This window comes from Diceros bicornis, chromosome 1 (assembly GCF_020826845.1).
Source record: "Diceros bicornis minor isolate mBicDic1 chromosome 1, mDicBic1.mat.cur, whole genome shotgun sequence".
In the NCBI taxonomy this organism is placed as follows: domain Eukaryota; kingdom Metazoa; phylum Chordata; class Mammalia; order Perissodactyla; family Rhinocerotidae; genus Diceros; species Diceros bicornis.
Genome location: NC_080740.1, coordinates 61,206,402 through 61,233,251, shown reverse-complemented (window position 1 = coordinate 61,233,251; position 26,850 = coordinate 61,206,402). Strand labels below are relative to the sequence as shown.

General features: G+C 34.7%; 1 protein-coding gene across 4 annotated transcripts in view; it reads left to right on the top strand.

Annotated features, from left to right (window-relative positions):
* NR3C1 (nuclear receptor subfamily 3 group C member 1) overlaps positions 1-24,019 on the top strand; it is a 110,442-nt gene extending 86,423 nt beyond the window's left edge. For all 4 annotated transcript variants that reach the window (XM_058543099.1, XM_058543081.1, XM_058543090.1 and 1 more), the window contains exons 5-9: positions 4,358-4,633; positions 5,619-5,763; positions 10,325-10,455; positions 20,597-20,754; positions 21,540-24,019. In XM_058543099.1, coding sequence (XP_058399082.1) covers positions 4,358-4,633; positions 5,619-5,763; positions 10,325-10,455; positions 20,597-20,754; positions 21,540-21,692 — 863 coding nt within the window. In that variant the 3' untranslated portion in view covers positions 21,693-24,019. The remainder of the gene's footprint in view (positions 1-4,357; positions 4,634-5,618; positions 5,764-10,324; positions 10,456-20,596; positions 20,755-21,539) is intronic.
* The last annotated feature ends 2,831 nt before the right edge of the window (positions 24,020-26,850 follow it).

The window sequence follows — 26,850 nt, the reverse complement described above, 5'->3', positions numbered from 1 at the left end:
AGGGTAGAGACATGATCAGATTTGTATTTTGAAAAGACTAATCTTCTATAGAGAGACCAATTAAATGATATCTATAGAAGCAATCCAGATAAGACATGGTGATGTTAGAGGGAGAATGGAAACCATGTGGTTCTTTTGATATAAGAGAGACTAACTATTGGTGCTATCTAGCACATACTGTGTGTGTGTTTTTAAATATAAAGTAGATTTATGGGTGTGACTGTAAACAGTCTAATTCCTCAAACCACATACACAACATTATCTTCTCACTTCTTATTACTTCAGCAGCAAAAAAGACATGAAATTAGTCTCTTCACCATATTTACAGACAAGCGTGTCACACCAATCACTTAACCAAATTTTTTCTAAGTATGACTAGGTTGCTTAAACTTTACTGCAGAGTGCCAACATGTTAAGCATTGACTTAAAGAAAGTGACAGCTGCCCATCTTCTTGTAGGTGTTAAAAAAGCTACAAAGATTAATTACAAATTCATGTATAAGTTCATTTTCAGTGCCACAAGGATAATTTCTTTTTGTTATAAAAACAAGATAGTTATTCCTCACTTTCTTACATTCCAGATCTCTGCCCATATTTTACCAAGTTTCATTTTGCTGCTCTCTTTTAAGACATGTCAGTTTTTAGTGATTGGTTTATTTTCTCTAGCCCCAATTTTACTACTTTCCTTTAATCCCCATGTTTTCATCTCAGCTGTTTTATATTTAGAAATAAGTTTACTCAAAGGACAAACCCAAATAAAATTCTGTCATATCACTAATATAATATGGTTGCTTACCCAGTAACATTTTTCCTGAATACACATCAAGCTTAGTTTAGATGTTTGGAGATGTAATATATAATGCTCTTCTGGACAATTCTTTCCCTATCCAAAGTGTAACAGAATTTTTTATTCAAAAGAAATAAGATATATCAACTATAAAGTCTGTCCCATTTCTCCTCCCTCTTAGAAATTTAGTAACGATTGCAGTGCCCTTTGCCTTTACCTCACTAGAAGGAAGACCAAGGCAGCAAGTGACATCTAATTTTCTTTCTATTATCAAATATACCATCACTGCCATTTCTAATCAGATCTTTTGTTGAAAGTCAGAATTTTTTTGAATGAATAAAATTTAAGCACACAACGTAAAATGAGCTGCAATTTCTCAAAACACTGTATTAAAAAACAACCATACTGTATGCTTTTGATAAGTTGTCCATATAAGATATTCAGAATAGTGGAGAAACTTGCATTTGTCAAGAGCTACTACATGCTGGTGTTTGATATACATTCTTCTACTCAAAGAGGTTATTTTGGACTCTCATATTATTAAAAACACCTTAGAGTGGGCCAAGATTAATATTCTGTCCACTTTTACAAAGCTCTAGTTTGTCATTTAATATACTAGATATTAGGTAGCACATATGCTGTTGATAATGTAATTCTACTTGTAGAAAAATTGAAAGAAAGGCTTTAAAAATTCCAAGTTCATAGGGTTTTTTGTGTATGTGCAGTTTTAGTGTGAAAGCCTCATTTTTGTTTTTAATTATTTCAGTATATATAAAATCTTTATTTGGAGTAGGTATGTGTGTGTGCCAGAAATGTTTGGCAGACCATAATACTTAAGAACATTGTAGATGAGCCATGTGTTTCATGCTTATTTTTTATTTTTTTACAATCTTTAGAAACATTCTTATTCATCGGAGTGCTTCCCCTAAGCCAAGCAGTTTCATGATAGCCCAGAGTAACTTTGCAGAAGCAGTCAGCTCTCTCAGAGCCCAATTCTCTATAAATGTAATTTAGTACTGCAAGTGGTGTATTTTGATACTGTTGCCCCGTACCAAGGAATTCTCAAGATTTATTTTAAGGCAGCCTTCTTCACTGCTTAAAGTGCCATTTAAGTACAGATGAGTTTTTTAATGGTGATCCTAAATGTTTTATACTTATCTCATTTTAAAGTGTATTGCCATCACTCCAAATTATAGCTTTATTTTTGGTACAGAGTCAAATGGACCTTTACAGGCAAGGAGACTGATGACATTATCAGATTTCATACCTAATATTTTTAAGTTTAATTTTAAACTAAATAAGATTACTTTTATTAAGAAAGAGGAGCTATCACAGACTCATGAACACTTCTATAGAGATCCATGTATTGACTGCTAATCTACTATGTGCTCCAAGAGGTCAGGAACTTTATATAGAGTAAAAATCTTATTAACTAAATTGCTTAAAAATAGTGATTCCTTAACTAATTCAAATAACTCCTTACTAAAGTTATATGAAAACTTCAGTATACTTTCTTGCTCAAGTCAGTACAACACAATTGGGCTCACTAGCGCTTTTTCAGCTTTATTCAAAAGCATCAGTTCTCTCATGTAAGACTAGATAAATAGTAAGAAATTAATTATATACTGAGTCATAGAAGAAGATTTTTTTTAAATCCTCCAGCTTGTCCTTATCCTTTCCTCCTTGTGGCAAGGAGGAGTGTAGGAACACATATTCTAGACAATTTAAGTTATGGTTAATTGAGGTTTTTACATTTTCATTTCAGTGTACTGATTTGGGACATGCATGTTTTCTTTTACTTTGTCATCAGAATACATTCCATGAATTAGAGATCTGGGTTTCAGTGAGATACCTTTAGTTGTTTAAAGGGTTTCCTTATGTACAGGAGCTCTTCCTTTTTTAAACTTGATTACTCCTCTATAGACTTGTACTATCTGAATTCAAAATATTCTAAAACTGTATTCTTCTACCAGTTGAGGTAATAATACTTCTTATATAGCACTTACTGTGTGCCAGGAACTATTTTAAGCATTTTACATATTTTAACTGATTTAATTCTCAGTCATCCTATGAGGTAGGTACTATTATTATCCTCATTTTACAGAAGAGGAAACTAAGGCCCAGGGAATAACTTGCACAGATACCCAACTACTAAAATGGCAGAGCCAGGATTTAAATTCAGATATATATGCTCTTTACTACTACACCATACTGTGTCTTCAACAGAGCATGGTAAAATAAATGAGAATAGATCTGTCATGATCCTGTTTCTCTATTTTGAAATATTAATTAAAAATTCTTAAATTTCTCAGTACCACATTCAGCACAGAGCACAATAAGAAATGGGACCATTCTGCTCAATGTAAAGGACAGGCTTTTTTGAGATATAGTTCCTGCCACCATATCTATCCTCCACAAACTATATATTTTGTCTTTTTAGGGACAGAGGATCTGATAATTATTTTAAAATATAATTAGCATTTACTTTTCCCTTAGCAAAATATTTGCATCCCTGATAACTAAGGCAGGTGCATTTCTTCTTTCACATAAATTACATTTCTTGCCCTTCCTTGGAGCTCTGAGTACTTTCTCTTTAAGAATACTATAATTCTGCACTTGCTTTGGCAGCACATATACTAAAAAAGAATAATATAATTCTTATTAGTCACTACAACAAGTAACTTCAAGAGTATGAATATGTTTATTTAAAAAAAATCTACAGAATTCAAGTTGTAATTTGATTACACTGTTCCCGACTAAGTCAAAGAAAAAAGATAGCTTTAGTTACTTTATACGTAATATGAGAATGGGTGCTTTACGTTTATAGAGTCATCAATATAAATCTCTTATAACAGGGCAATTACCCACTGATAATTTATGTGAAGAAATGTAAAGTTTTTCTTTTCATCTCCCCAAATGTTTCTAGTACCAAGTAGTATCCATCATATAAAGGTAAAAGTCAATTTTTCTGTTGTTAGAACTAATACTGTTTTTAGCATGTGACCTGCTATGTCATCTTACTATCTTGATAAGAAGGAGACTTTGTGCAAGGGTGTAAATAATATAGCTCTCTTCATTACATATGTTACCATAATTTAGATTAACCCGAAGCCACAGTTTCTAGTCTGGTATTACAAGCTTAGGTTCTTTCTTTCAGTTGATAGTAAAAGTAATTTGTCTTATATAACTAATAAAAATTTCAACTTTGGAGTGAAAGTGAGACTAATTAATTTATGGAAGAATCTATAGAAGTGACTTCTGGAAGAAGCTATAGAAGTTTAGATTGTTTTAACATAGTGCTGTAAGACACTTAATTTCATATAAACTGTAGCAAAGAAGTAACTGGCTTATTTGGAGAAGAAATTAATAAATGGGTTCCTCTTGATCCTTTGCTTTCAGAAAAAAATGTTTTTTTCTTTTCTTCCATGTCACTTTATAATAATAGCTAAATAAAACATTTGTCCTCTTTCAATCTAAATAGTTTCAGAAATTAAAATACCTCATGAATAAACTGTGCCACCCAGAACTTCCATTACAACTCATTCTGTATATATTTTTTTAATACCCACAGCTCGAAAAACAAAGAAAAAGATAAAAGGAATTCAGGCCACTACAGGAGCCTCACAAGAAACTTCTGAAAATCCTGCTAACAAAACAATAGTTCCTGCAACATTACCACAACTTACCCCTACTCTGGTGTCACTGTTGGAGGTCATTGAACCTGAAGTGTTATACGCAGGATACGATAGCTCTGTTCCAGATACCACTTGGCGGATCATGACCGCACTCAACATGTTAGGTGGGCGGCAAGTGATTGCAGCAGTGAAATGGGCAAAGGCGATACCAGGTAAGATGCAAAAGATGACACAGTAAGGTACAAACTCTTGTATTTTCTTAAACAAACACATTCTAGCTCTTTATCATCCTGGTCCCATGGTGTGTCTTGTTTCTCTTAGTTCTGGGGACTAACAAGAGGAGAGTCACTTAAATATGAGAGAGTTGAGAGTCTATAATAAAACGTTTACACTGCTCCCTGCTTTTCAGATTATTACTCAGAGTTTGGTAATTTCAGACAGGACAATGTAGATCAGAACTAGAGTTACAGGATTTACTCAAAATTTCTTTTATACTAAGTCTAGGGGAAGAAAATGTATAATATTTCTAAGAATTCAGTTTGTTTTCCTTCAATGTATCACTTTTAAAAATTAGGTTATTTGTAAAATTGGTAAAAATCAGGCGTAGTGACATTTTGTCAAAAGGTACTCAAGTAGAATGATTTTAACTCTTCACTAAATAAAATTCACGTTGAATGTAAATTTTAGGTAATCTAATTTTTAAGATGATATGAAACAGTAGAGGTCAATGTTAATGTCAACCCTGACTTTGTAGTTAGAGAGGAATAGAGACAGAACAAGAATGAAGTAACCTGACCTCCTGGCATCCCTACTTTATCAAGGGGGAAAGAGGTATAAAATATCAAGAGAAATTTTTTAATTTAAATTCATTGAATGAGTAATGTCCCAAGCCAGGACTCATGGCTTTCTATTACACTATTTAGTTCATATTTACTTAAATAGGCAAAACGTGACAAAAACTGGCTACGCTTTTAAGTTTTCTTACACTGAATACTATTAAAAAGCACTGAGGGCTTCAATTTTAACATGTCAGATGACAAAGGAAAACTGTGCCCGCTTGGTGCTTCATTTCCTCTATCTCTTAGAGGTCCCCCAAAACAAGGTTAATTGATATCTGGTCTTTGGCAGTTTCCAGAGAGATGATCTTCTCTTGGGTAATGAGAAGGGTTCCTCATATCTTTGTTTCTCCTAATTCAGGATTCAGGAACTTACACCTGGATGACCAAATGACCCTACTGCAATATTCATGGATGTTCCTCATGGCATTTGCCCTGGGGTGGAGATCATATAGACAATCAAATGGAAGCATGCTGTGTTTTGCTCCTGATCTGATTATTAATGAGTAAGTCATTTGTGAGTCATTTTCCCTGTATTCATAGGGGTATTTTTAACCAGCTGATGTTTTCCTGATAGACTGCTATTGTGATCATTCAGGAATGAATCAATCATACTAGGTATCTTGGAACTGGACAAACTGGAAATACACTTGTTTATCAATGTTTAAGGCAGGCCAGGTGTAATGTAGAGCAAATGTACATGTGGCAATATTGTCCCAGGACATATTTAAGGATTTTTTTAAACAGTGAGCATCTCTGGGGTCAGTAAAGTCTACAGCAAGTAAAAAGGAATCTTAGTATGACATTGTTTTAATAACATAACCCTATTCCAGAAAGGAAAAGGAGCATGATACAATTCATGTTGATTTCACTTTCAGTAGGGACAATTACAGATGAGGACATCTAGGCTGAGGGGAGGGAGGTATGGACCCAGAGATAAGAGGTATCTCTTTGCATGGCAGGGTTCACTCAATGTTTATGACTTGCAAAGAACATGAGAACAAGAGGTTTTTTTTCAATTGACAGAGAACCAACCAAGCTTTAAGATTTTATAAATCGGCTATTCTGTTGTCCTCTAGGCCTATTCCTCTATCTGTGAAATATTTCAGGTATCCATTCCCCTTACCTCATTGCAGTTGTTTCCTGTCTCCTCCATCGTGTTGACTATTTTTGTCTTCCTAAAGCACAGTTTGATCACATCACATATCTCCCCAACACAGATGTCTTCAGTGTCTCCTCACTGACCACCCAGTGCATACTCAGCATGGTTTCTGGCTTTTCAGACCCTGGCCTCACTTTCTGTCTCGTTGTTCCCCTTCACATACTCATCGTTCCCACTCAGATAACCCATTCTTCAAACATACCCTCAGCTCATAATGTTCATTTCACCATATGAGCCCTCTCCACTGTATATCCCTAGCTCTTATCACTTTCTACCTTGTATTACTACTTTTCATGCCCATAGCTTCTCTCCTTCATTAGAATGCAAACAGGGAGTTCACACACACATACCCATGGCCTGAGCAGAGCAAAAAATGAAGGAGAGTTGTGTTTGTGTGGAAAAAGATGGAGATTTCTTTAATTGTGAGCTCTGGATGCTGCTGACAAGGGTTCCAAAAATTTTTAATAAAATCTTAAACCACATTATTAAAATAGAGTGTGAGTCAATCCACCATTAGTAGTTTGTGTTCAGAACTGAATGCCATATTAAAACTGAATGCCATATTAAAAGTAACAGTGGCAACTTTATGTCCAGAGTGGCAAGGAGTTTGGAAATGAACATCAGTTGATGAACAGGGGATGTTTGGAGGAGAGAGAAAAGGAAACTTAGGACTGATGAGGATAGCCTGAAGAGATATTCTAATGAAGATAAAGCAAACATTGTTTTATCTGTTCGGTGTGCCAGGCACAAAAATAATGGGTATAAGTTATACGAAAGCATCTATTTGAGCTGAGCGTTAAATGGAAAGGCCTGCTTTATGGTGTAGTAAAGTATTTTAAGTGTTTTAGTAGAGATTGGATGATACTAGCTCCAGATATTTTAAAAGAAATTCTTAGGCATTGTGCAAGAAACCACAAGTAGTGGGATAATTCTAGATCCAGGGCACATCTTCTTTTTACTATTACTAGGTAATTCCAAGGCTACATATTTGGCAAGATAAATGGGAACTACCTAAAGCAGAGATTGCAGGTTTTCTCTCTGTTAGGCTAGCTGCATAAAAAACTAGTCTAGAAATCCAGACTGAAATATTGAGTTAAACTTAGTGTTGTTTCTGTGTTGATGATACTTATTTTCCAGCACAGTATTCATTCAATGATATTTGAGTACTTACCAAATGCCAGACACTATTTTAGGAGCTTGAGCTATAATAGTGAACACACCAGATGAGGCCCCTAACATTCCAATAGGGAAAATCAAATAAATGACCAAAATTATTTCAGAAAGCCATGATATAATAGTGTGACTGAGGGAGGGGAGGAGAGAGGGGTATGTGCTACTCTATTTTAGATTTTGAGACCATAAAAGACCTCTCTAAATAGCTGAGCACTAAATAGTACAAAAGAACAAGCTGTGTGAAAGGTAGGGCATTCCAGGCAGAGGAAATGAGTGGAGAGGCCGGAAACAACCTTGGCATGTGTGAGGAATTGAGAGAAGGCCACTGAGGATATTGTATGAGTTTAGAAAAGTGGGCAGGGACCAAGTCAAGCAGAATCTTGTAGGACATATTCTAGAAGCAAGAAGAAGCCAGTGGAGAGTTTCAAACAAAGGATAACATGATAGAGAATGGATTAGAGTGGAACAACAAATACTCGTCACACTCCTGATATGCCTGGTACGTATTAGAAGAGAACTATAGCAGAGAACAAGACAAACAAGGTTCCTGACCTTTATTGCTTACATTCTAGTTGGGAGACACAGATCACCACCAAATAAATAAAATAATTTCAGATTATGATACAGTTTTTACTAGAGAGAGGTCTATTTGAGATAGGGTGGCTAATGGCTGTTTGGAGGAGATGTCATTTGAGCTGAATAAGACCTGAAGGAAAAGGACCAGGCTTCATAGTGAGAAGCAATATGACAAGAGGCACGTGAAATAGACATGCTGTAATCAATCTCTTTGTATTCCAAGAAGGGGCCATATCTCTGCCCTTAGCTAGCAGGCACTGCCATGTGCTTGGCCAGACCAGATCTCCACACACACACACTCTTAGGTATCTGTGTCAGAGAAAGAAGTCACCTTGACTGTCTGTTGCCCAAAAGAGGACTGTTCAAACCACTGCATCACAATTTACACAAGCATCACAATTTAACAAGATTTAAGTTGTTTCATCAAATTTTAAATTAACTGATAAATATATGTAGCTTATATGCAAACTCAGAGACATTTAAGATCTCTAAGTACTTGTTGCTCATTTCAGAATCCAACCATGCTTATTTAAAAACATCATGCTGGCACTGTTTACTATTTACAGTCACTTTCTAAAAAGCACAGTCACTTTCTAAAAAGCAATTTCAAGTCATTTAATTGGGATTAAAACTGTGAACAGAGAATTTATATGAAAAACTAATTTATCCTTCTTTTATAAAATTAATCTAAATCAGGGTTTTTATTTTGGAGGCACTCTAATTTAGATTTAAACAGTCACAGCATAACCTGATTATGTCACAACATTCCTTACATGAATTACAGAAGTTTTTTATCAACAAATTTACATCAGTTTCATTTTAATTATGGGATACAGAAGAGTGCTTTTTGAAGATTGTTTAAAGGATTATTTTTACTCAGTGTTCAGCTCTACTGGAGAATGGATGGCTTATAGGAACAATAGTTTTGAAGAGGGCATTTTTACTTCCCATTCTTGTGTCTTTATGCTGCTGTGTATGAAATAGGCAGGCCTCCTTCTCCTTTTTTCTCTTGGCCCACTGTGTTTCCATACGGCTCTGGTGTCTGTGATAGGCAGATTTTGGGTGTCATGAAGTATACATTCAGGTTCTGACCATCTGTGTAGCTATAAAACAGTCTCTGACAGTTGTCCTTAGGTCAGAATGTTGTGAAAAAAAATTTTTTTTTATACCACCAACTAGAATGAATTTTTACTCTACTACACTGTAACTGTCAAAATTGCCATGTACAGAAACTAAGGAGAAAAACTTTCTCCCAGAAAAGGAATGCTTACTTCCTATTAGGGGATTGGGAAGGTGCCTCTTTGGTAAGAGCAGATTTTAAATTTGGAGAGTCATGTGAGCTCCTCTGTCATCACCTTAGACAGTATACAATTCATGTTTGATTTATCATTTAAGAAATAAACTACATCTTCAGTACAGAAAAATAACCTTTTTTTCCCTAAGTCCCAGATCATTTTCTGTCAGAAACTAAAAAAAAAACAAACACAGATCTTTAAAAACCATGAACTAGGCACAGCTTCAGGCTCTTAGTGTCATTTAAAAAGCTAGGAAACTTTAGAGACCTATTTGAAAATTGTAGATATGATAATGACTGTTGAGAATCTGAATTGAGAATTCATTTGGTACCTTTAGTTAGAAGAATATTCAGTCACATAATGTCTGTCAGAGGCACACTCTGGGTATCAGAGACCCTAGAGTCATTCTGGTTCTGATACTCTGCATAACTATAAACAGTATCACACATAGTTGTCTTTAGGATGGAATGCTCTGAAAAAAATACCTTTTGATTTTTAAATGGGTAGTATCTAAAACAGTGTTGTCTAATTAGCCATATTCAAATGAGCAACTGGTAATAAGTTCTGTAGGAATAAATTCTAAACATTTAAGAAAAACAAGATATGGCATGCATGATAGAAAAATAATTTCTCCAATGTAAAATTATGTTGTTCAGTAGTGTCTTTAGATGCTCCAGACCCGGGAACAAGTTTAAGGAAAGTTTTCCAAAACTCTGAGCTATAGGGAATTAGTTATTAATAGCAATAGTTAGGTTTTCCTTTATGAGTTCATAGTTTTGCAAAATAAAACAGAAAAATATACATGTTTGAGAACAAGCACTATTTCTTTCTAACTCAAACAATGACATTTGTCTTTCACAGGCAGAGAATGACTCTACCCTGCATGTATGACCAATGTAAACATATGCTGTATGTTTCCTCTGAGTTAAACAGGCTTCAGGTATCTTATGAAGAGTATCTCTGCATGAAAACCTTACTGCTTCTCTCCTCAGGTTGGTACAACACCTATTCACTTCTAAAATTCACTTTTAAGTATGTTAAAAGCATGAAATATAGAAGTCTAGCAACAAAGATTTATTTGTATACATAGCATTAATAATTATACCAAGTCTACTACTATTTCCTGCTAGTCAGATAATTTAGATTTTCATAAATGTAAATTTTAGAAAGGCACAGCCAATGATACCAAGATTAATAAGACAAATAGATGTCATGGAGAAACAGAGTGGTATATTAGCCACACAGGGGTCTCTGTTGGTCTGGAGTGTGTACAGAATTCCTCCTTCCTTCATGTGACCTTTGATAACACCACTCTAGGAGACATGGAGAAAGAAAGCCAACTAGCATAATTTTTGTTTCTCCACTACATTGTTACTTGGTCAGACCGAGTACTACAGTGTATAAGCAATTATGGGAGAAAAAGATGCATCCTACAAAAGGTGTGCTTGATTACTTTTAGAGGTTTGGTTAATGCAGCATTGGAGTGGACTTTTGGACAGAGGTCTTCTACCTTGAAAACAGCAACAAGAGTTTATAAAACAAAAATCTTGAAAGTTTAGATAAAGTTACTGATATAGAAAACTGTAATGCCTTTGCTAGCTGAAAGTAGTCTCAGTAAAACTACAAAGATTTTGAAAAATACAAAGTATCTTGTCTATATTAGTAAAAATGTGGCATTTTCAACAACTAATAAAAGAAGGTCTGCAAACCAGTTAGTATTACAAACTTTAGGCCATTCAGTAAAAAAGTGAATTTGCAATTTTTTAAAAGGTCTTCATTCCATTAGCAACTGTGCTTTCAAAGTTGCCAAGTAACTTGAAGCTATAGATGTTGCACATGACTATACCTATTTAAGCTTTTCCAAAGCACACATCAATCTAAATGCTTTCATGCTATCTTTGTTCTACAAAAAGTTGTTTTATGTTAATGGATTTAAGGAGTATTAATATTTCAATCAAGGTAAGAGAATTTTCCATAACTCATTAAAAAACCTAAAGATCAGTGCTAGAGATTTTTTTCAAGGTTACCTATAGCAGTACACTTGTTAAAGAAGTGAGCTTGATGTTGTTTGGGTAAACAGTTCAAGTTCTGATCATGATTTTGATTGATAATATCCAGGTATAGGTTGGTGCCAAGATACTAACCAATCTTATTTGTAAAAAATGATGGTTTAAGTTTTATACATACCAGATTCACTGAGCTAGATGTATTTTTTTCATTGTAGATGATAAGGAAAAGTAAATTTAACTATTACATATCATTGGTTCTTTTTTAAAAAAAGGAATAGAATCGTGAGGGTGAAAATACATACTTTAAGATATAATTAGACTTCTACTCTAGTAGAATACTGGAATAGGTACCTTAACCTCACACTAAAAATGCTGGATGAAAAAAAATTAAAAACTAAGTGTAGGCAGGAACCCAAAGAGGTAAGCTGCACTCTGAAGCTAGCTTTCTCTTAGAGGGTATTTGCAGAACCTGGTAAATTAAATATTTAGTAAGTTTAAAGACAAGGGTTGGAAATAAGTAAAATTAAAAAAAGAAAGGATGGATCTAAAAATCACATTAGACACATTTAAACTGAAATATTTGGAGAAATTAGCCAGAATGCAGTTTTTAAAATGTATATATGGGTGTGTGTGTGTATTATGTATATATGTAAATGAACAAGAGGATAAGAGGCATGACTGAGAGAGGAGATCTAAAAGAGTGCTTCATAACTCTTCTCCTGTCATAAGGAACATAAAAAATAGCATTTGTACAGCATAGTACACTGAGGTAAAGGAATGAGGCCACTTGCAACCAGTGGTGACCAGCATAGTAGATCATTATCTTAACACATTAGTAAACCATTGACAGTACAGTTTAAAAAAAGCTCTTGTCTGACATAATAATCAGAGATCCAAAATGAAAAGTGAAAGAGAATAGGGAAAGTACATCATACAAAGAGATAATGGCTGAAAACTTTGAAGAATTGTTAAAGACACCAAACCCCATATCCAGGCACCTCACTGAATTCCACATAACATATAAATAAAATCCAGCTGATTAACAAGGTTAACAAGAAAATCACCAAATAGGCAGAGAAAAAAGATCTTCAAAGGAGAGGCAATTTAACCAAACAGCAGCAACTGAAGAAAGTAGAATGATTTTTTTTCAAAATGCTAAGGGAAAAAATTGAAAAATGAAAGTGGACTTCCAGTTTCAGTGCTAATAAGTAAACAACTTGAAAGTTATCACTCCCATCCTCACAACAAGAAAAAGCTGAACTAAAAATCAGTGACTTTTCTTAGATCCATTAGAGAATTAGGGTCACAGGGCAAACCACCACCTCAAAATCTGGAGAAAAAGGCAAATACAGAGAAGCACAGCAAAGATCAGTTTACTGGGAACAGAGAAGCTACTGGAGCCAGTAACTGGTAGGAACACTTATGGTAATTTTGGTGAATTGCTGGAGACTAAGTGAGGAATAGCTTGTGAGTTAAAAACTCCTGGGGACCCAGTCTTAGGAGGTTTGTCCCCCACACTTTCTTAAGGTTTACGTCCAGAAGCCCCACCAAGTTCTTACGCTAAAGATGAGAGAAAGATCCCCTCACGTTTCGGCCCTCTGAGGGAAATGGCAAATTCCAGCCCCCTCTACCTTCCTATCTCATGTCAGGGAAGAGGGCAGGGAAAGAAAAAGAAAAAAAAAAGGTTCAGAACCACTTCTGAAGGTCACAAGCCAGGGACTCAGGCCTACTCAAAAAACTGAAATTTAATAGTAAAGGTATAAAACACTCCACATCCCCAATACCTTACCACCATTTCAGCAGTATAATAACTGGATTACAAGTGAAAGAGCTGCAGAACACAGCTATATAGGAAAAAGACAACAGGGGGAAAAAATAAAAATGAGGAAACTGCAGCTCTTAACACCTACAGTTATAGCAAATATTAAATACAGCCTGGCTCCTAGCCAGATTAACATAAAACCTCACACTAAAAGCCTCCTTACCTCAGTTCTAATATGCATATCGAGCTTTTAGCAAAAAACTACAAGTTATGCTAAAAGGCAGGAAAGAAACATAGTCTGAAGAGACAAACAAGCATCAGAATCAGACTTAAGATATGACACAGATGTTGCAATTATCAGATAGGGAATTTAAAATAAATACAATTATGGGCTGGCCCTGTGGCTTAGCGGTTAAGTGCACGTGCTCTGCTGCTGGCGGCCCGGGTTCGGATCCCGGGCGCGCACCGACGCACTGCTTCTCCGGCCATGCTGAGGCCGAGTCCCACATACAGCAACTAGAAGGATGTGCAGCTATGACATACAACAATCTACTGGGGCTTTGGGGGGAAAAATTTAAATAAATAAATAAATACAATTAATATGTTAAGGGCTCTAATGGAAAAACTAAACATGCAAGAAAACATGGGTAATGTAAGCAGAGAGGTGGAAACTCTAAGAAAGAACCAAAAGGAAATTCTAGAAATTAAAAATACTGTAACAGAAATAAAGAATGCTGTTGACAGGCTCATCATTAGACTGGACACAGCCAAGGAAAAGAATCATTGAGTTCGATGATACATCAGCAGAAACTTCCCAAACTCAAATGTAGAGAGAGAAAAGAAGGAAAAAAATGGAACAGAATATTCAAGACCTGTGGGGACAACTACAAAAAGTATAACATACAAGTAATGGGAATATTAGAAGTAAAAGAAAGAGAGAAAGGAATGGAAAAAATATTTTAAGTAATAATGGCTGAGAATTTCCCAAAATTAATGACAGACACCAAAACATAAATCCAGGAAGCTCAGAAACACCAAGAAAAATAAATACCAAAAAATCTACACCTAGGCACATTTTCCTCAAACTGCAGAAAACTGAAGACAGAGGAAATCTTGAAAGAATCCAGAGGAAAATAACAGCTTACCTATAGAGCAACAAGGATAAGAATTACATTAGAATTCTAATCATACACCATGAAAGCAAGAAGGGAGTGGAGTGAAATATTTAGTGTTGAAAGAAAAAAAATCACCAATCTAGAATTCTGTATCCAGTGAAATAATCATTCAGAAGTGAAGGTGAAATACAGACTTTCTCAGACAGACTTTCTCAGACAAACAAAAACTGAATTAACTCATAGTATACCTGCCTTGCATAAAATGTTAAAAGTTGTTCTTCTGAAGAAAGGAAGATGATAACACGTCAAAAATGTGGATCTACATATAGAAAGGAAGAGTATTAGAGAAGGAACAGATGAAGATAAAATTTCATTTTTCTTCCTAATTGATCTAATAGATAACTGTTTAAGGTAGTAATAGCAACAATATATTGGATGATTTAACATATGGATAAATGAAATGAATGACAGCAATGTTAAAAGGGATGGGAGGGAGGAATTGGAAATACTCTGTTTGAAGATAACCTGTACTACCTATAAAGTAGTATAGAGTTATCTGAAAGGAAGTGTAGATTAGTTGTAAATGTATATTGTGAACTCTAGGGCAACCACGAAAACCAATTTTAAAAAGAATAATTGATATACCAAGAGAAGAGAAAATAGAATCATGAAATCCTCAATGAAAATTAGAGAAGGCAGAAAAAGAGAAGATTAAAAAGGAAACCAAGAACAAGTGCAATGAGTAGAAAACAGTTAAAAAACATGGTAGCTATTAATCCAAATATATCAAACAATTGCTTTAAAAAGGAAACCAAGAACAAGTGCAATGAGTAGAAAACAGTTAAAAAACATGGTAGCTATTAATCCAAATATATCAAACAATTGCTTTAAATTCAAATGCTCTAAATGTACCAATGGAATATTTTTTTAAAAAATGAAGGTGAAAAGAAAGTTTGCGAACACAGATCCTCAATAAAGTACAGTCATGTGCCGCATAATGACGTTTCGGTCAACAACAGACTGCATATACAATGGTGGTCCCATAGTATAGTGGTCCCATGTGTAGTAGGCTATGTCACCTAGGTTTGTGTAAGTACACTTTCTGATGTTTGCACAACGATGAAATCACCTAATGATGCATATGTCTCAGAATATATTCCTGTCATTAGGGACACATGACTGTAATATTAAAGGATATACTGAGGCTAGGGGAAAATGATCCCATCTCTAAGAAGGAAAAAAGAACAAAGAAGGTGGTAAATATGTAGATAACATGTACTAACATTAAACTAACATTTAATCTATAAAATAACAGTAATAATGTCTTTGGGGGTTTAAAAAATAGAACTAAAGTACACAATAATTACATATAAGCAAGGAGAGTTTGATAAGAAAAAGTGTTTAAATTTCAAGGATGACAACTATAAATAGAGTTATACAAACTACTAAAACCACTGCAGGGAGTGGGGGTAGGAGACCATGCTAAGAAAAAACACTCCAAAAGAATAAAAGAAATGAGAGGAGGGGAAAAAAGCATAAACAAAGGCATGATAAGAGGAAGTAAGAGATAAGTGGTACAAATAAATTCAAATATATCAGCAATTTCGTTAAATGTAGATGGACTAAATGCTCCAAGACTCCAAGGTAAAAAGATACCAAAAATGCAAGACAGGATTAAAAAAACAATCCAACATTATTTAAATATATCTCTTGTAAATAGATACAGAGACTGAATGGCTAAAGTAAAAGGATATACTATGCATAGTGCAACTCAGTGATGGCAAACTCCTTCTGTAAAGGGCCAGATGGTAAACATTTTCAGCTTTGCATACAGTCTGTCATAGCTACTCAACTCTGCCCCTTATGGCATGAATACAGTCATCAATAATACTTAAAGAGAACAGGCATGGCTGTGTTACAATAAAATTTTGTTTACAAACACAGGCTGTCAGTGGGATTGGGCCATGGGCTGAAGTTTGCTGACTGCTGCTTTAACCAAAAGAAAGCTGAAGCAGCTATATTATTATCAAATAGACTCAAAGGCAAAAAAACCAGTGGTATATTTTAAAATACTCATTACATAAAGCATTCTACTCACCAGGAAAATAATTCTAAATGTATGGCCTCCAGCTACATAAAGCAAAAATTCATGGAACTACAAAGATAACTAGGAATAATTTAGGATAGATGAAATTCTTGTAAATATAAATATTGAATAGGGCTTCTCCCATAATTATTTTTAGAATTAGGGTAACCATCAGGAAAAAAATTATAAATAAGCAATCATTATTTTAAATATTATCAATAATTAGATTAACAATAATATAGTAATATGTGAAATTAACCCATTTTTAACATGGTAAGCTCTCATCACTCCTGAGTAAATGGCCTTCATTTTCACATTAATATTGACATCTTAGAAGTGCCAAGTATTACTTGATAGAATCAAAACATTTTCATACGTGTTCTTTGGTCTAATCTTAAATTCAGTGAGAGTGATACACCACATTAACAAAATGAAAGATAAAAATCATATGATCATCTCAATAGATGCAGACAGAGCATTTGACAAAATTCAACATCTATTTATGATAAACTCTAAACAAAGTGAGTATAGAGGGACTGTACCTCAACATAATAAAGGCCATATATGACAAGCCCATCATACTCAACTGTGAAAAGCCGAAAGCTTTTCCGCTAAGATCAGGAACAAGACAAGGATGCTTACTCTTACCACTTTTATTCAAAATAATATTGGGAGTCCTAGACACAGCAATAAGGCAAGAAAAAAAATAAAAAGCATCCAAATTGGAAAAGAATAAGTAAAACTGTCACTGTTTGCAGATGACCTGATATTATATATACAAAATGCTAAAGACTCCACCAAAAAATTGTTAGAACTAATAAATTCAGTAAAGTTGCAAGATACAAAGTCAATATACAAAAATCTGTTGCATTTCTATATACTAATAATAAACTACTAAGAAAGAGAAATTAAGAAAACAATTCCATTTACAATTGCACCAGAAAGAATAAAATACTTAGGAATAAATTTAACCAAGGAGGTGAAATACCTGTACACTGAAAACTATAAGACATTGATGAAAGAAATTGAAGAAGATACAAATAAATGGAAGGATATTCTGTGCTCATGGATTGGAAGAATTAATATTGTTAAAAGGTCCATACTACCCAAAACAATCTACAGATTCAATGTGATCCCTATCAACATTCCAATGGCATTTTTCACAGAAACAGAACAAACAATCCTAAAATTTGTATAAAACCATAAAAGACTCAGAATAGCTAAAGTAATCTTCAGAAAGAAGAACAAAGCTGGAGGCATCATACACCCTGGTTTCAAACTATATCACAAAGCTACTCAAAACAGTATGCTATTGGCATAAAAACAGCCACATAGTTCAATAGAACAGAATAGGGAGCCCAGAAATAAACCCATGCATATATGGTCAATTTAATTCACAACAAAGGAGCCAACACTATACAATGGGGAAAGGACAGTCTCTTCAATAAATAGAGTTGGGAAAACTAGACGGCTACATGCAAAAGAATAAAACTGGACCACTATCTCACGCCACACACAAAAATTAACTCAAAATGGATCAAAGACTTGAACGTGAGACCTGAAACCATAAAACTCCCAGAAGAAAACATAGGTAGTAGCTCCTTGACATCAGTCTTGGCAATGATTTTTTGGATCTGACATCAAAAGCAAAGGCAATAAAAGCAAAAAACAAATGGGACTACAACAAACTAAAAAGCTCTGCACAGCAAAGGAAACCATCAACAAAATGAAAAGGCAGCCTACCCAGTGGGAGAAAATATTTGCAAATCATATGTCTGATGAGTGGTTAATATACAAAATATATAAAGAATTCATGTAACTCAGTAGCAAAAAAAAATTCAATTTTTAAAAACGGGCAGAGACATTTTTCCGAAGAAGACATGCAGATGGCCAACAGGTACCATAAAAAGATGCTCAACGTCACTAATTATCAGGGAAACTGAAATCAAAACCACAATGAGATATCACCTCATTGTGATATCACCTGTGGATATTATCAAAAAGACAAAAAATAACAAGTGTTGGTGAGGGTGTGGAGAAAAGGGAAAGGAACCCTTGTGCACTGGTGGTGGAAATGTAAATTGGTGCAGCTGCTATGGAAAGCAGTAAGGAGGATCCTCAAACAATTAAAAATAGAACTACCATAGGATCCAGAATAGAACTACCATAGGATCCAGCAATTCCACTGCTGGGTATTTATCTGAAGAAAACAAAAACACTAATTTGAAAAGATATATGCACCCTCATGTTTATTGCAGAATTATTTACAACAGCCAAGATACGAAAACCTAAGTGTCCATCGATGGACGAATGGATGAAGAAAGTGTGTGGTATATGTATATACACAATGGATGTTATTCAGCCCTAAAAAATAAGGAAATCTTGCCATTGGCAACAACATGGATGGACCTTGAGGGCATTATGCTAAGTGAAATAAATCAGAGAAAGACAAATACCATATGACCTCACTTGGAATCTAAAAACAAACAAAACAAGCTCATGGATACAGAGAACAGATTGGTGGTTGGGGGGGGGGGGCGGGATGGGTGCCAGGGGTTAAAAAGTACAAATTTCCAGCTATAAAATAAGTAAGTCATGGGGATATAATGTACAGCATGGTGACTATAGTTGTATTGTATTGTATATCTGAAAGTTGCTAAGAGAGTAAATCTTAAAAGTTTTCAACACAAGAAAAAAGTTTTTGGTAACAATGTATGGTGGTGGATGTTTAGATTGTGGTGATCATTTTGCAATACATACAAATACCTAATAATTATGTCATACACCTGAAACTAATAGAATGTTATATGTCAATTATATCTAAATTAAAAAAAAAATTTTCTTTAAATCTAGTGAGAAAGATAGAGAAGGAAACAGACTCAGGGAGGTTATACTCAAGTCCACAGGGCAAGTAAGCATTTTTTTAAGATTTCTTGCTCCTAAATCTACTGCTTTTCCTCTATTCCAGCATTTTCTAAGATGCCACCAGAAGTGAAGTTAAGTTTGGGAAACAATGTGTTCCCCTCCCTGGAGTGTGCATAATTATAGCTCTAGAAGTTCTAAAAACCAGAAATCTGCCTAACTTTGTATTAAACATTTAGTTTTGCTTAAATTTTGACTATCAAAACCTTTTTTCCCTAACCATTAACACAGAACCCGAATTCCTAGGAGCACACTTTGAGAAATGTAGCACTCTACAAAAGTCATAATCTCTGCAAGATTAAGTGAAACCATGATTAACCTTCTGTTCAGTCCTTAGTAGTATCAGTTTTTGAGGAGTAATATAAAAAAAGATTTTATACCAATTTTATGATCCAGAATCCATGAGGTATTTTCTGTATTTCTAAGTAGACAGGTATTTGCTCCCCAGTAAGGCATATTTATAGGCTACATAAAAAATCAAGTTTCAGGGGCTGGCCCCATGGCCTAGTGGTTAAGTTCGGCACACCCTGCTTTGGCAGCCTGGGTTCAGCTCCTGGGCACGGACCTACACCACTCATCAGTGGCCATGCTGTGGCAGCAAACCACATACAAAAAAATAGAGGAGGACTGACACAGATGTTAGCTCAGGGCAAATCTTTCTCAAGCAAAAAGAGGAAGATTGGCAACAGATGATAGCTCAGAGTGAATCCTCCTCAGCAAAGAAAAAAAAAAATCAAGTTTCTTTTTAGATTGGAATCATATCAGCTCAGTATGTTAACACATTGATTAATAAGATGTATTGCATGCTGATTTTATGTTCTGACTGACTGGTCATATCACAGATATTCCAAGATGTAATTGGTGCAATAAACACTGTTGTTAAAGCTTTCTATGTCCATACTGAATTAAAATTCAAGGGCAGAATGACAGTCACTGTATTATTCACTTGGTCTTCAAACTAGCTTTGTGAACTAGGGAGAAGGTGTCATCACCAGCTCCATTTTATAGGTGAGAAACAAAGTGATTTACCCAAGGTTAAGTCCTTCAATTTTCTATTATCTTGTAGTCTCTCTTGGCTGTAGTTTTAAGATCCTTTGAAAATGTTTATATTTTAATAGAATGCATTACTAGTATATAGACAATGTAAGTCATGAAGTCTGCTGTTAGTAATAAATGACCTACTTGCATAAATGAAAAGTTACACACAAAAATTCCGCTGATTACATCTTAACCTTTTAGTTCCGAAGGAAGGTTTGAAGAGCCAAGATCTGTTTGATGAAATTAGAATGACCTACATCAAAGAGCTAGGAAAAGCCATTGTCAAGAGGGAAGGAAACTCCAGTCAGAACTGGCAGCGGTTTTATCAACTGACAAAACTCTTGGACTCCATGCATGAGGTAAGTGTCAAACATAAATTCAAATATCAAGGGCCGGCCCCATGGCTTAGCGGTTAAGTGCGTGCGCTCCGCTGCTGGCAGCCCGGGTTCGGACCCCGGGCGCGCACTGATGCACTGCTTCTCCCGCCATGCTGAGGCCGCGTCCCACGTACAGCAACTAGAAGGATGTGCAGCTATGACATACAACTATCTACTGGGGCTTTGGGGGGAAAAAAAATAAATAAATAAAATCTTTAAAAAAAATAAATATCAAGAATTTTCTGGGACATAAAGTATGTTCTGATTAGTGTATATAATTATATACAATAGGTTTTTTTTTCTGTTTGTGGATTTTGGTGATGGTTTGAGTTCAAATTGTGAACTTCAGTTTGGCACACATTTTTCCTGAGGCAGATTATGAAATATCATTTCATCTAGTCATGTACATATTAACATCATGATGCTGGTACAGAATTTAACAGCACTATTTTTAAAAAGGTAGACTTGCTTGTTTCATATGATTAATCCATTAAATTAGAGTATGTCCTTCATATATTATGGTACTACAGCTCATCATGAAACACCTAATTCCATATAATTCTATATACAATTTAAGGAATTCAAAATGTCTTTGGTACCTGAGTGCTCATTTTATTTAACTAAACTTCTTTTTCACCTGGGGAATTCTGGCCAAGATTGGTGTATTATAATCAGATATTTAAAAAAAAGAAATTAGAGGCCAACAAGCATGAGATGTCCCTACTGATAAGTTTTAAGACTAATCATTACTATATCTTCTTTTGCAGGTGGTTGAAAATCTCCTTAACTATTGCTTCCAGACATTTTTGGATAAGACCATGAGTATTGAATTCCCAGAGATGTTAGCTGAAATCATCACCAATCAGATACCAAAATATTCAAATGGAAATATCAAAAAACTTCTGTTTCATCAAAAGTGACTGCCTTAATAAGAAAGGTTGCCTTAAAGAAAGTTGATTTTATAGCTTTTATTGTACAAAAAAATCAGTTTGTCCTGTAGCAGTTTTGTTGTTTTACTTTTTTTTGTTTTTGTCTAGTTTTTGTTTTTGTTCTGTTTTAAATACGCACTACATGTGGTTTCTAGAGGGCCAAGACTTGGCAACAGAAGCAATTGAGCCATCACTTTTCAGTGATGGGAAAAGTAGAAAGTGATAGTTGGTGGATCCCGGAAATTAGAAACTTAGAAACAAGGATGTGTGGCGGTGCTCTCCACTGTCAGAGAGGGATGGCACCTAAACCACCAGTGCCCGAAGTCTGTGTGATAAACTTTCTGCTCATACTTTTCACAGTTAGCTGGACAAAATTTTCTAGACTTTTTGTTGGTGTATTTTCCCCTGTACAGTTAGGATAGCATTTTTTTCATTTATGCATGGAAACCTGAAAAAAGTTTACAAGTGTATATCAGAAAAGGGAAGTTGTGCCTTTTATAGCTATTACTGTCTGGTTTTAACGATTTCCTTTATATTCAGTGAACTACGCTTGCTCATTTTTTCTTACATAATTTTTGTATTCAAGTTATTGTACAGCTGTTTAAGATGGGCAGCTAGTTCATAGCTTTCCTAAATAAACTCGAAACATTAATCTGTGTGAAAATGGGTCGGTGCTTCTAATCTGATGGCACTTAGCTATCAGAAGACCACAAAAATTGACTCAAATCTCCAGTATTCTTTTCAAAAATGCTCATATTTTGTATATATCTGCTTCAGTGGAGAATTATATAGGTTGTGCAAATTAACCGTCCTTACTGGCATAGAGCACCTAGTCCAGTAACCTGCTGGGTAAACTGTGGATGATGGTTGCAAAAGACTAATTAAAAAAAAAAAAAAAAAAAACCAAGAGGCCCTGTTTGTATCTAATGCTCTATCTCTGCAACGGTTAGATGGCAAAAAAAAAGTTGGTAAACTAACTGTCTTTCAGGACCTTTTGTTGTAGTTTGTATAACTTCTTAAAAGTTATGATTCCAGATAATCAGCTGAAACAAGCTGAGAGATTTTAATCAGACCAAGTAATTTCATCTCATTAACCTTTACCCAAAAAATCAATCTCTAATATGGCAAAAGTGGCTAGATACCCATTTTCACATTCCCATCTGTCACCAATTGGTCTATCTTTCCTGGTGGTACAGGAAAGCTCAGCTACTGATTTCTGTGATTTAGAAATGTATGTCAGACTTCCATGTTTGTAAAACTACACATCCCTCACATCCCTTTGTGTGCCATAGAATTTAACAAAAGCCTTGTGAATTTCTCCTTCTCACTGTTGAGAATTATCATTTTAAACAAAATAGAAGCTGTAGTAGCCCTTTCTGTGTGCACCTTACCAACTTTCTGTAAACTCAAACTTATATTTACTAAGCCACAAGAAATCTGATTTCTATTCAGGGTGGCCAAATTATTTGTGTAATAGAAAACTGAAAATCTAATATTAAAAATATGAAACTTCTAATATATTTTTATATTTAGTTATAGTTTCAGATATATATCATATTGGTATTCACTAATCTGGGAAGGGAAGGGCTACTGCAGCTTTACATGCAATTTATTAAAATGACTGTAAAATAGCTTGTATAGTGTAAAATAAGAATGATTTTTAGATGAGATTGTTTTATCACGACATGTTATATATTTTTTGTAGGGGGTCAAAGAAATGTCGATGGATAACCTATATGATTTATATTGTGCAAGCATTCATACAGGCAGCAATGGTCTCAGAAACCAAACAAACAGGTTTGCTCTAGGGGAAGAGGGAGATGGAGACTGGCCCTGTGTGCAGTGAAGGTTGCTGAGGCTCCGTCCCATTCAGATCACAGAGGAAGTAATCCTCTGCCTCCCAGAATGACCACCATTCTCATTCCAACAACAGTGAGTCTGTCAGCGCAGGTTTAGTTTACTAAATCTCCCCTTGCGCTCAAGTGTGTAAACAGGGGACAGAAGGTGGTGCTTACACACTTAAAGGCACCATCTCATAGCAGAGTTACTTTCACATACAGCCTCTCCAACAGTTTAATAAAAACAGAGGCTTTAGAAGTTTGGCAATAATATGCATAGAGGTACCAGCAATATGTAAATAGTGCAGAATCTCATAGGTTGCCAATAATACACTAATTCCTTTCTATCCTACAAGAGTTCATTTCCAAACAAAATGAGGACATGTTTATGTTTTCTTTGAATGCTTTTTGAATGTTATGTTATTTTTCAGTATTTTGGAGAAATTATTTAATAAAAAATGTAATCATTTGCTTTTTGAATGCTCTCTAAAAGGGAATGTTCCTTTTGTAATGGTTTAAATTGATCTCAAAGTATTTTAAGATGGTTTGTAACCCAGCAGGATGTGAACTTTTTGGTGCCTAAGAAATACTGCTTGAATATTATCATCAATGACAGTGTTAAGTTTCGAAAAGAGCTTCTGAAAGGTAAATTATTGTTCATTTTTGGAATTTTTATATGGTTAAAACCAGAAAGCACATCACACATTAATCTTATTTTAGTCCCAATAACTTCAGCTCCCAAAAAATAGAGCTCAGTGAAAAAAAATATGTGCACTTTGTTGTTAAAAGGAAATCAGCTGACATTCATAAAACTATAGGAGGCTGTATATTAAATGGAAGAATAAGCTGTGCCCTTTTAGAATACATGGGAAAGAAGAAAAGTATCTTAATTATGTTCACAGATAATTACGGATTTAAGTGAAAAAAGATATGGTGCTATTTGAAAGCCGCTTCATTTTCTATGTATGTGGTATCTTGCCATCCCAAACTATTTAAGAAGTTTGTAGTAACTTCAGTGAGAGTTGATGACATGCCTAGGTGACTCACAACAAATCCTGAAAAGTATTTTTAATTACTGGTGGAAAAAAGTGACCCTCTCCGTGTTTTTAGGCCTTGCTGTGAAATACTATACAAGCTCTTTGGGGGCATATATACCCATTGTCTAAAACTAAACTATGGGAGAGAAGCCTAAAAGAGCACCCACCGTCTCCTGAATGAAGAAAAAAAAAATAGCACCTCAAAAGGAAAACTAACATGATTGATTAATGTCTTATAAACAAACAGCTTGATAATTAGCATAGGATGAGCTCTGGCTATGTATATAATGGAAAGCAAACCTCACTTCAAAATAAGTGGTGGAAAAGATGTGCAATTCCAATTTTACTTATCTATACAACCTATTATCATTAAGTCTTTTCATTTTACTTCTCTGTTAAATACCTTAAAACTACATCACCATAGAATAAACAATATTATTATACTTTGATCTGACTAAATTCAAGAAGCATGACATCCCTCAGTGAGATTTCGATCTTGGTTGGTCACCCAAAAGACTGTAGCTGTAGATAAATGTGTTTTTATGTGCCTGGTTTGAGAGTTAGTTGGAAGAGAAAATAAGAGTGAAAGGAGGACACTTTCACCACTTTGAATGGAAGTTTCATCATTTTCCAGACTATTATCAGTCAGCCTGGTCCACTAAGGATTAGTGACCAGGTTTCGGGAGAGGATTAGCTTCCCTCTAGAAAATGCCTGCAAGAATTTTATTTTCTGATGAAAGGCTGTATGAAAATACCCTCCTCAAATAACTTGCTTAACTACATATAGATTCAAGTGTGTCAATATTCTATTTTGTATATTAAACAAATGCTATATAATGGGGACAAATCTATATTATACTGTGTATGGATGGCATTATTAAGAAGCTTTTTCATTATTTTTTATCACAGTAATTTTAAAATGTGTAAAAATTAAAACCAGTGACTCCTGTTTAAAAATAAAAGTTGTAGTTTTTTATTCATGCTGAATAATAATCTGTAGTAAAAAAAATGTCTTTTTACCTACGCAGTGAAATGTCAGATTGTAAAATCTTGTGTGGAAACATTTAACTTTTTTCATTTAAATTTGCTGTTCTGGTATTACCAAACCACACATTTGTACTGAATTGGCAGTAAATGTTAGTTAGCCATTTACAGCAATGCCAAATATGGAGAAACATCATAATAAAAACTCTGCTTTTTCATTATGTGACTCCAACATGCTTTTGTAGAACTTGTGCAGTTTCAATTTTTCTACTTTTTTTTCCTCCACCTACTGAAGGTAGAGTTATCATCACTTCAGGAATCTTAGGATGCTAAAGTGGATATTTAAATGTTACTGTGGCAATGTCAGCATGCTAATATGGCATAAATTCAAAATGAGCTTAACCTTGGTGCCAAAGACCCAAAGACTGTCCCATCCATGCTTCAAATGGTCACGTGCCAACTAGTGCAAAGGGTACTAAGGGAAGGAAGAACTCACTCCCAAGGCTTCTCCAAATATAACTGTCTTTATCATGAAAAATGACATTTTTATGTAAACAAATATTATCCAGTCACAATTCTTACCTTAGTTTAAAATCAACTCTTTCTCCCCGAAAAGGGGAGTATCTATTACTATTACTCACTATTTAGTGAGTATCATAGCAATGTTGCACAATACAGACAATAAAGCCAGAAGAGGGAAACGTGGTAAACCAGCTATGCTATACAACCTATTCAGTATTTTCCAAAAACATATTATGTTCAGGTCATATCTATGAATTGGATGACCTAACAGACTTTTCAAAAATACTCTTTTCTCCACAGGTGACCTCCATCACTAAGAAAAAAGCATTATCATTTAAAAACCAAGTTTGCCTCATCCATCATATGTGCACTAAGTATTTACTACTTGCCTACTATATGATAAATATTGAAGATAGACTATGAATAAGAAAAATACCATCACTACCCTTTGTCACTTAAGAGTATGTGACTGGAAAAGTGTGTATAACCTCTTTTCCCAGTGTCTTCAGGTATAATGCAGAAATAAATACCAGATGTGGCACCAGGATGTATACACATTATTGCTTATTACTATTCACTTCAAGTATTAATCTCATATTTGTGAACACCTTCACGTACATTATACCAGTTGTCTCATCCAATGAATGAATGACTGAAATGAAATGAAATGCTGAGAACAATATTAACTCCCATTTTATAAAAAAGGAAACAGACTCCAAGTTTAAGCAACTGGTTCATAGCTGCTAACTCCCATTTTATTGAAATTTG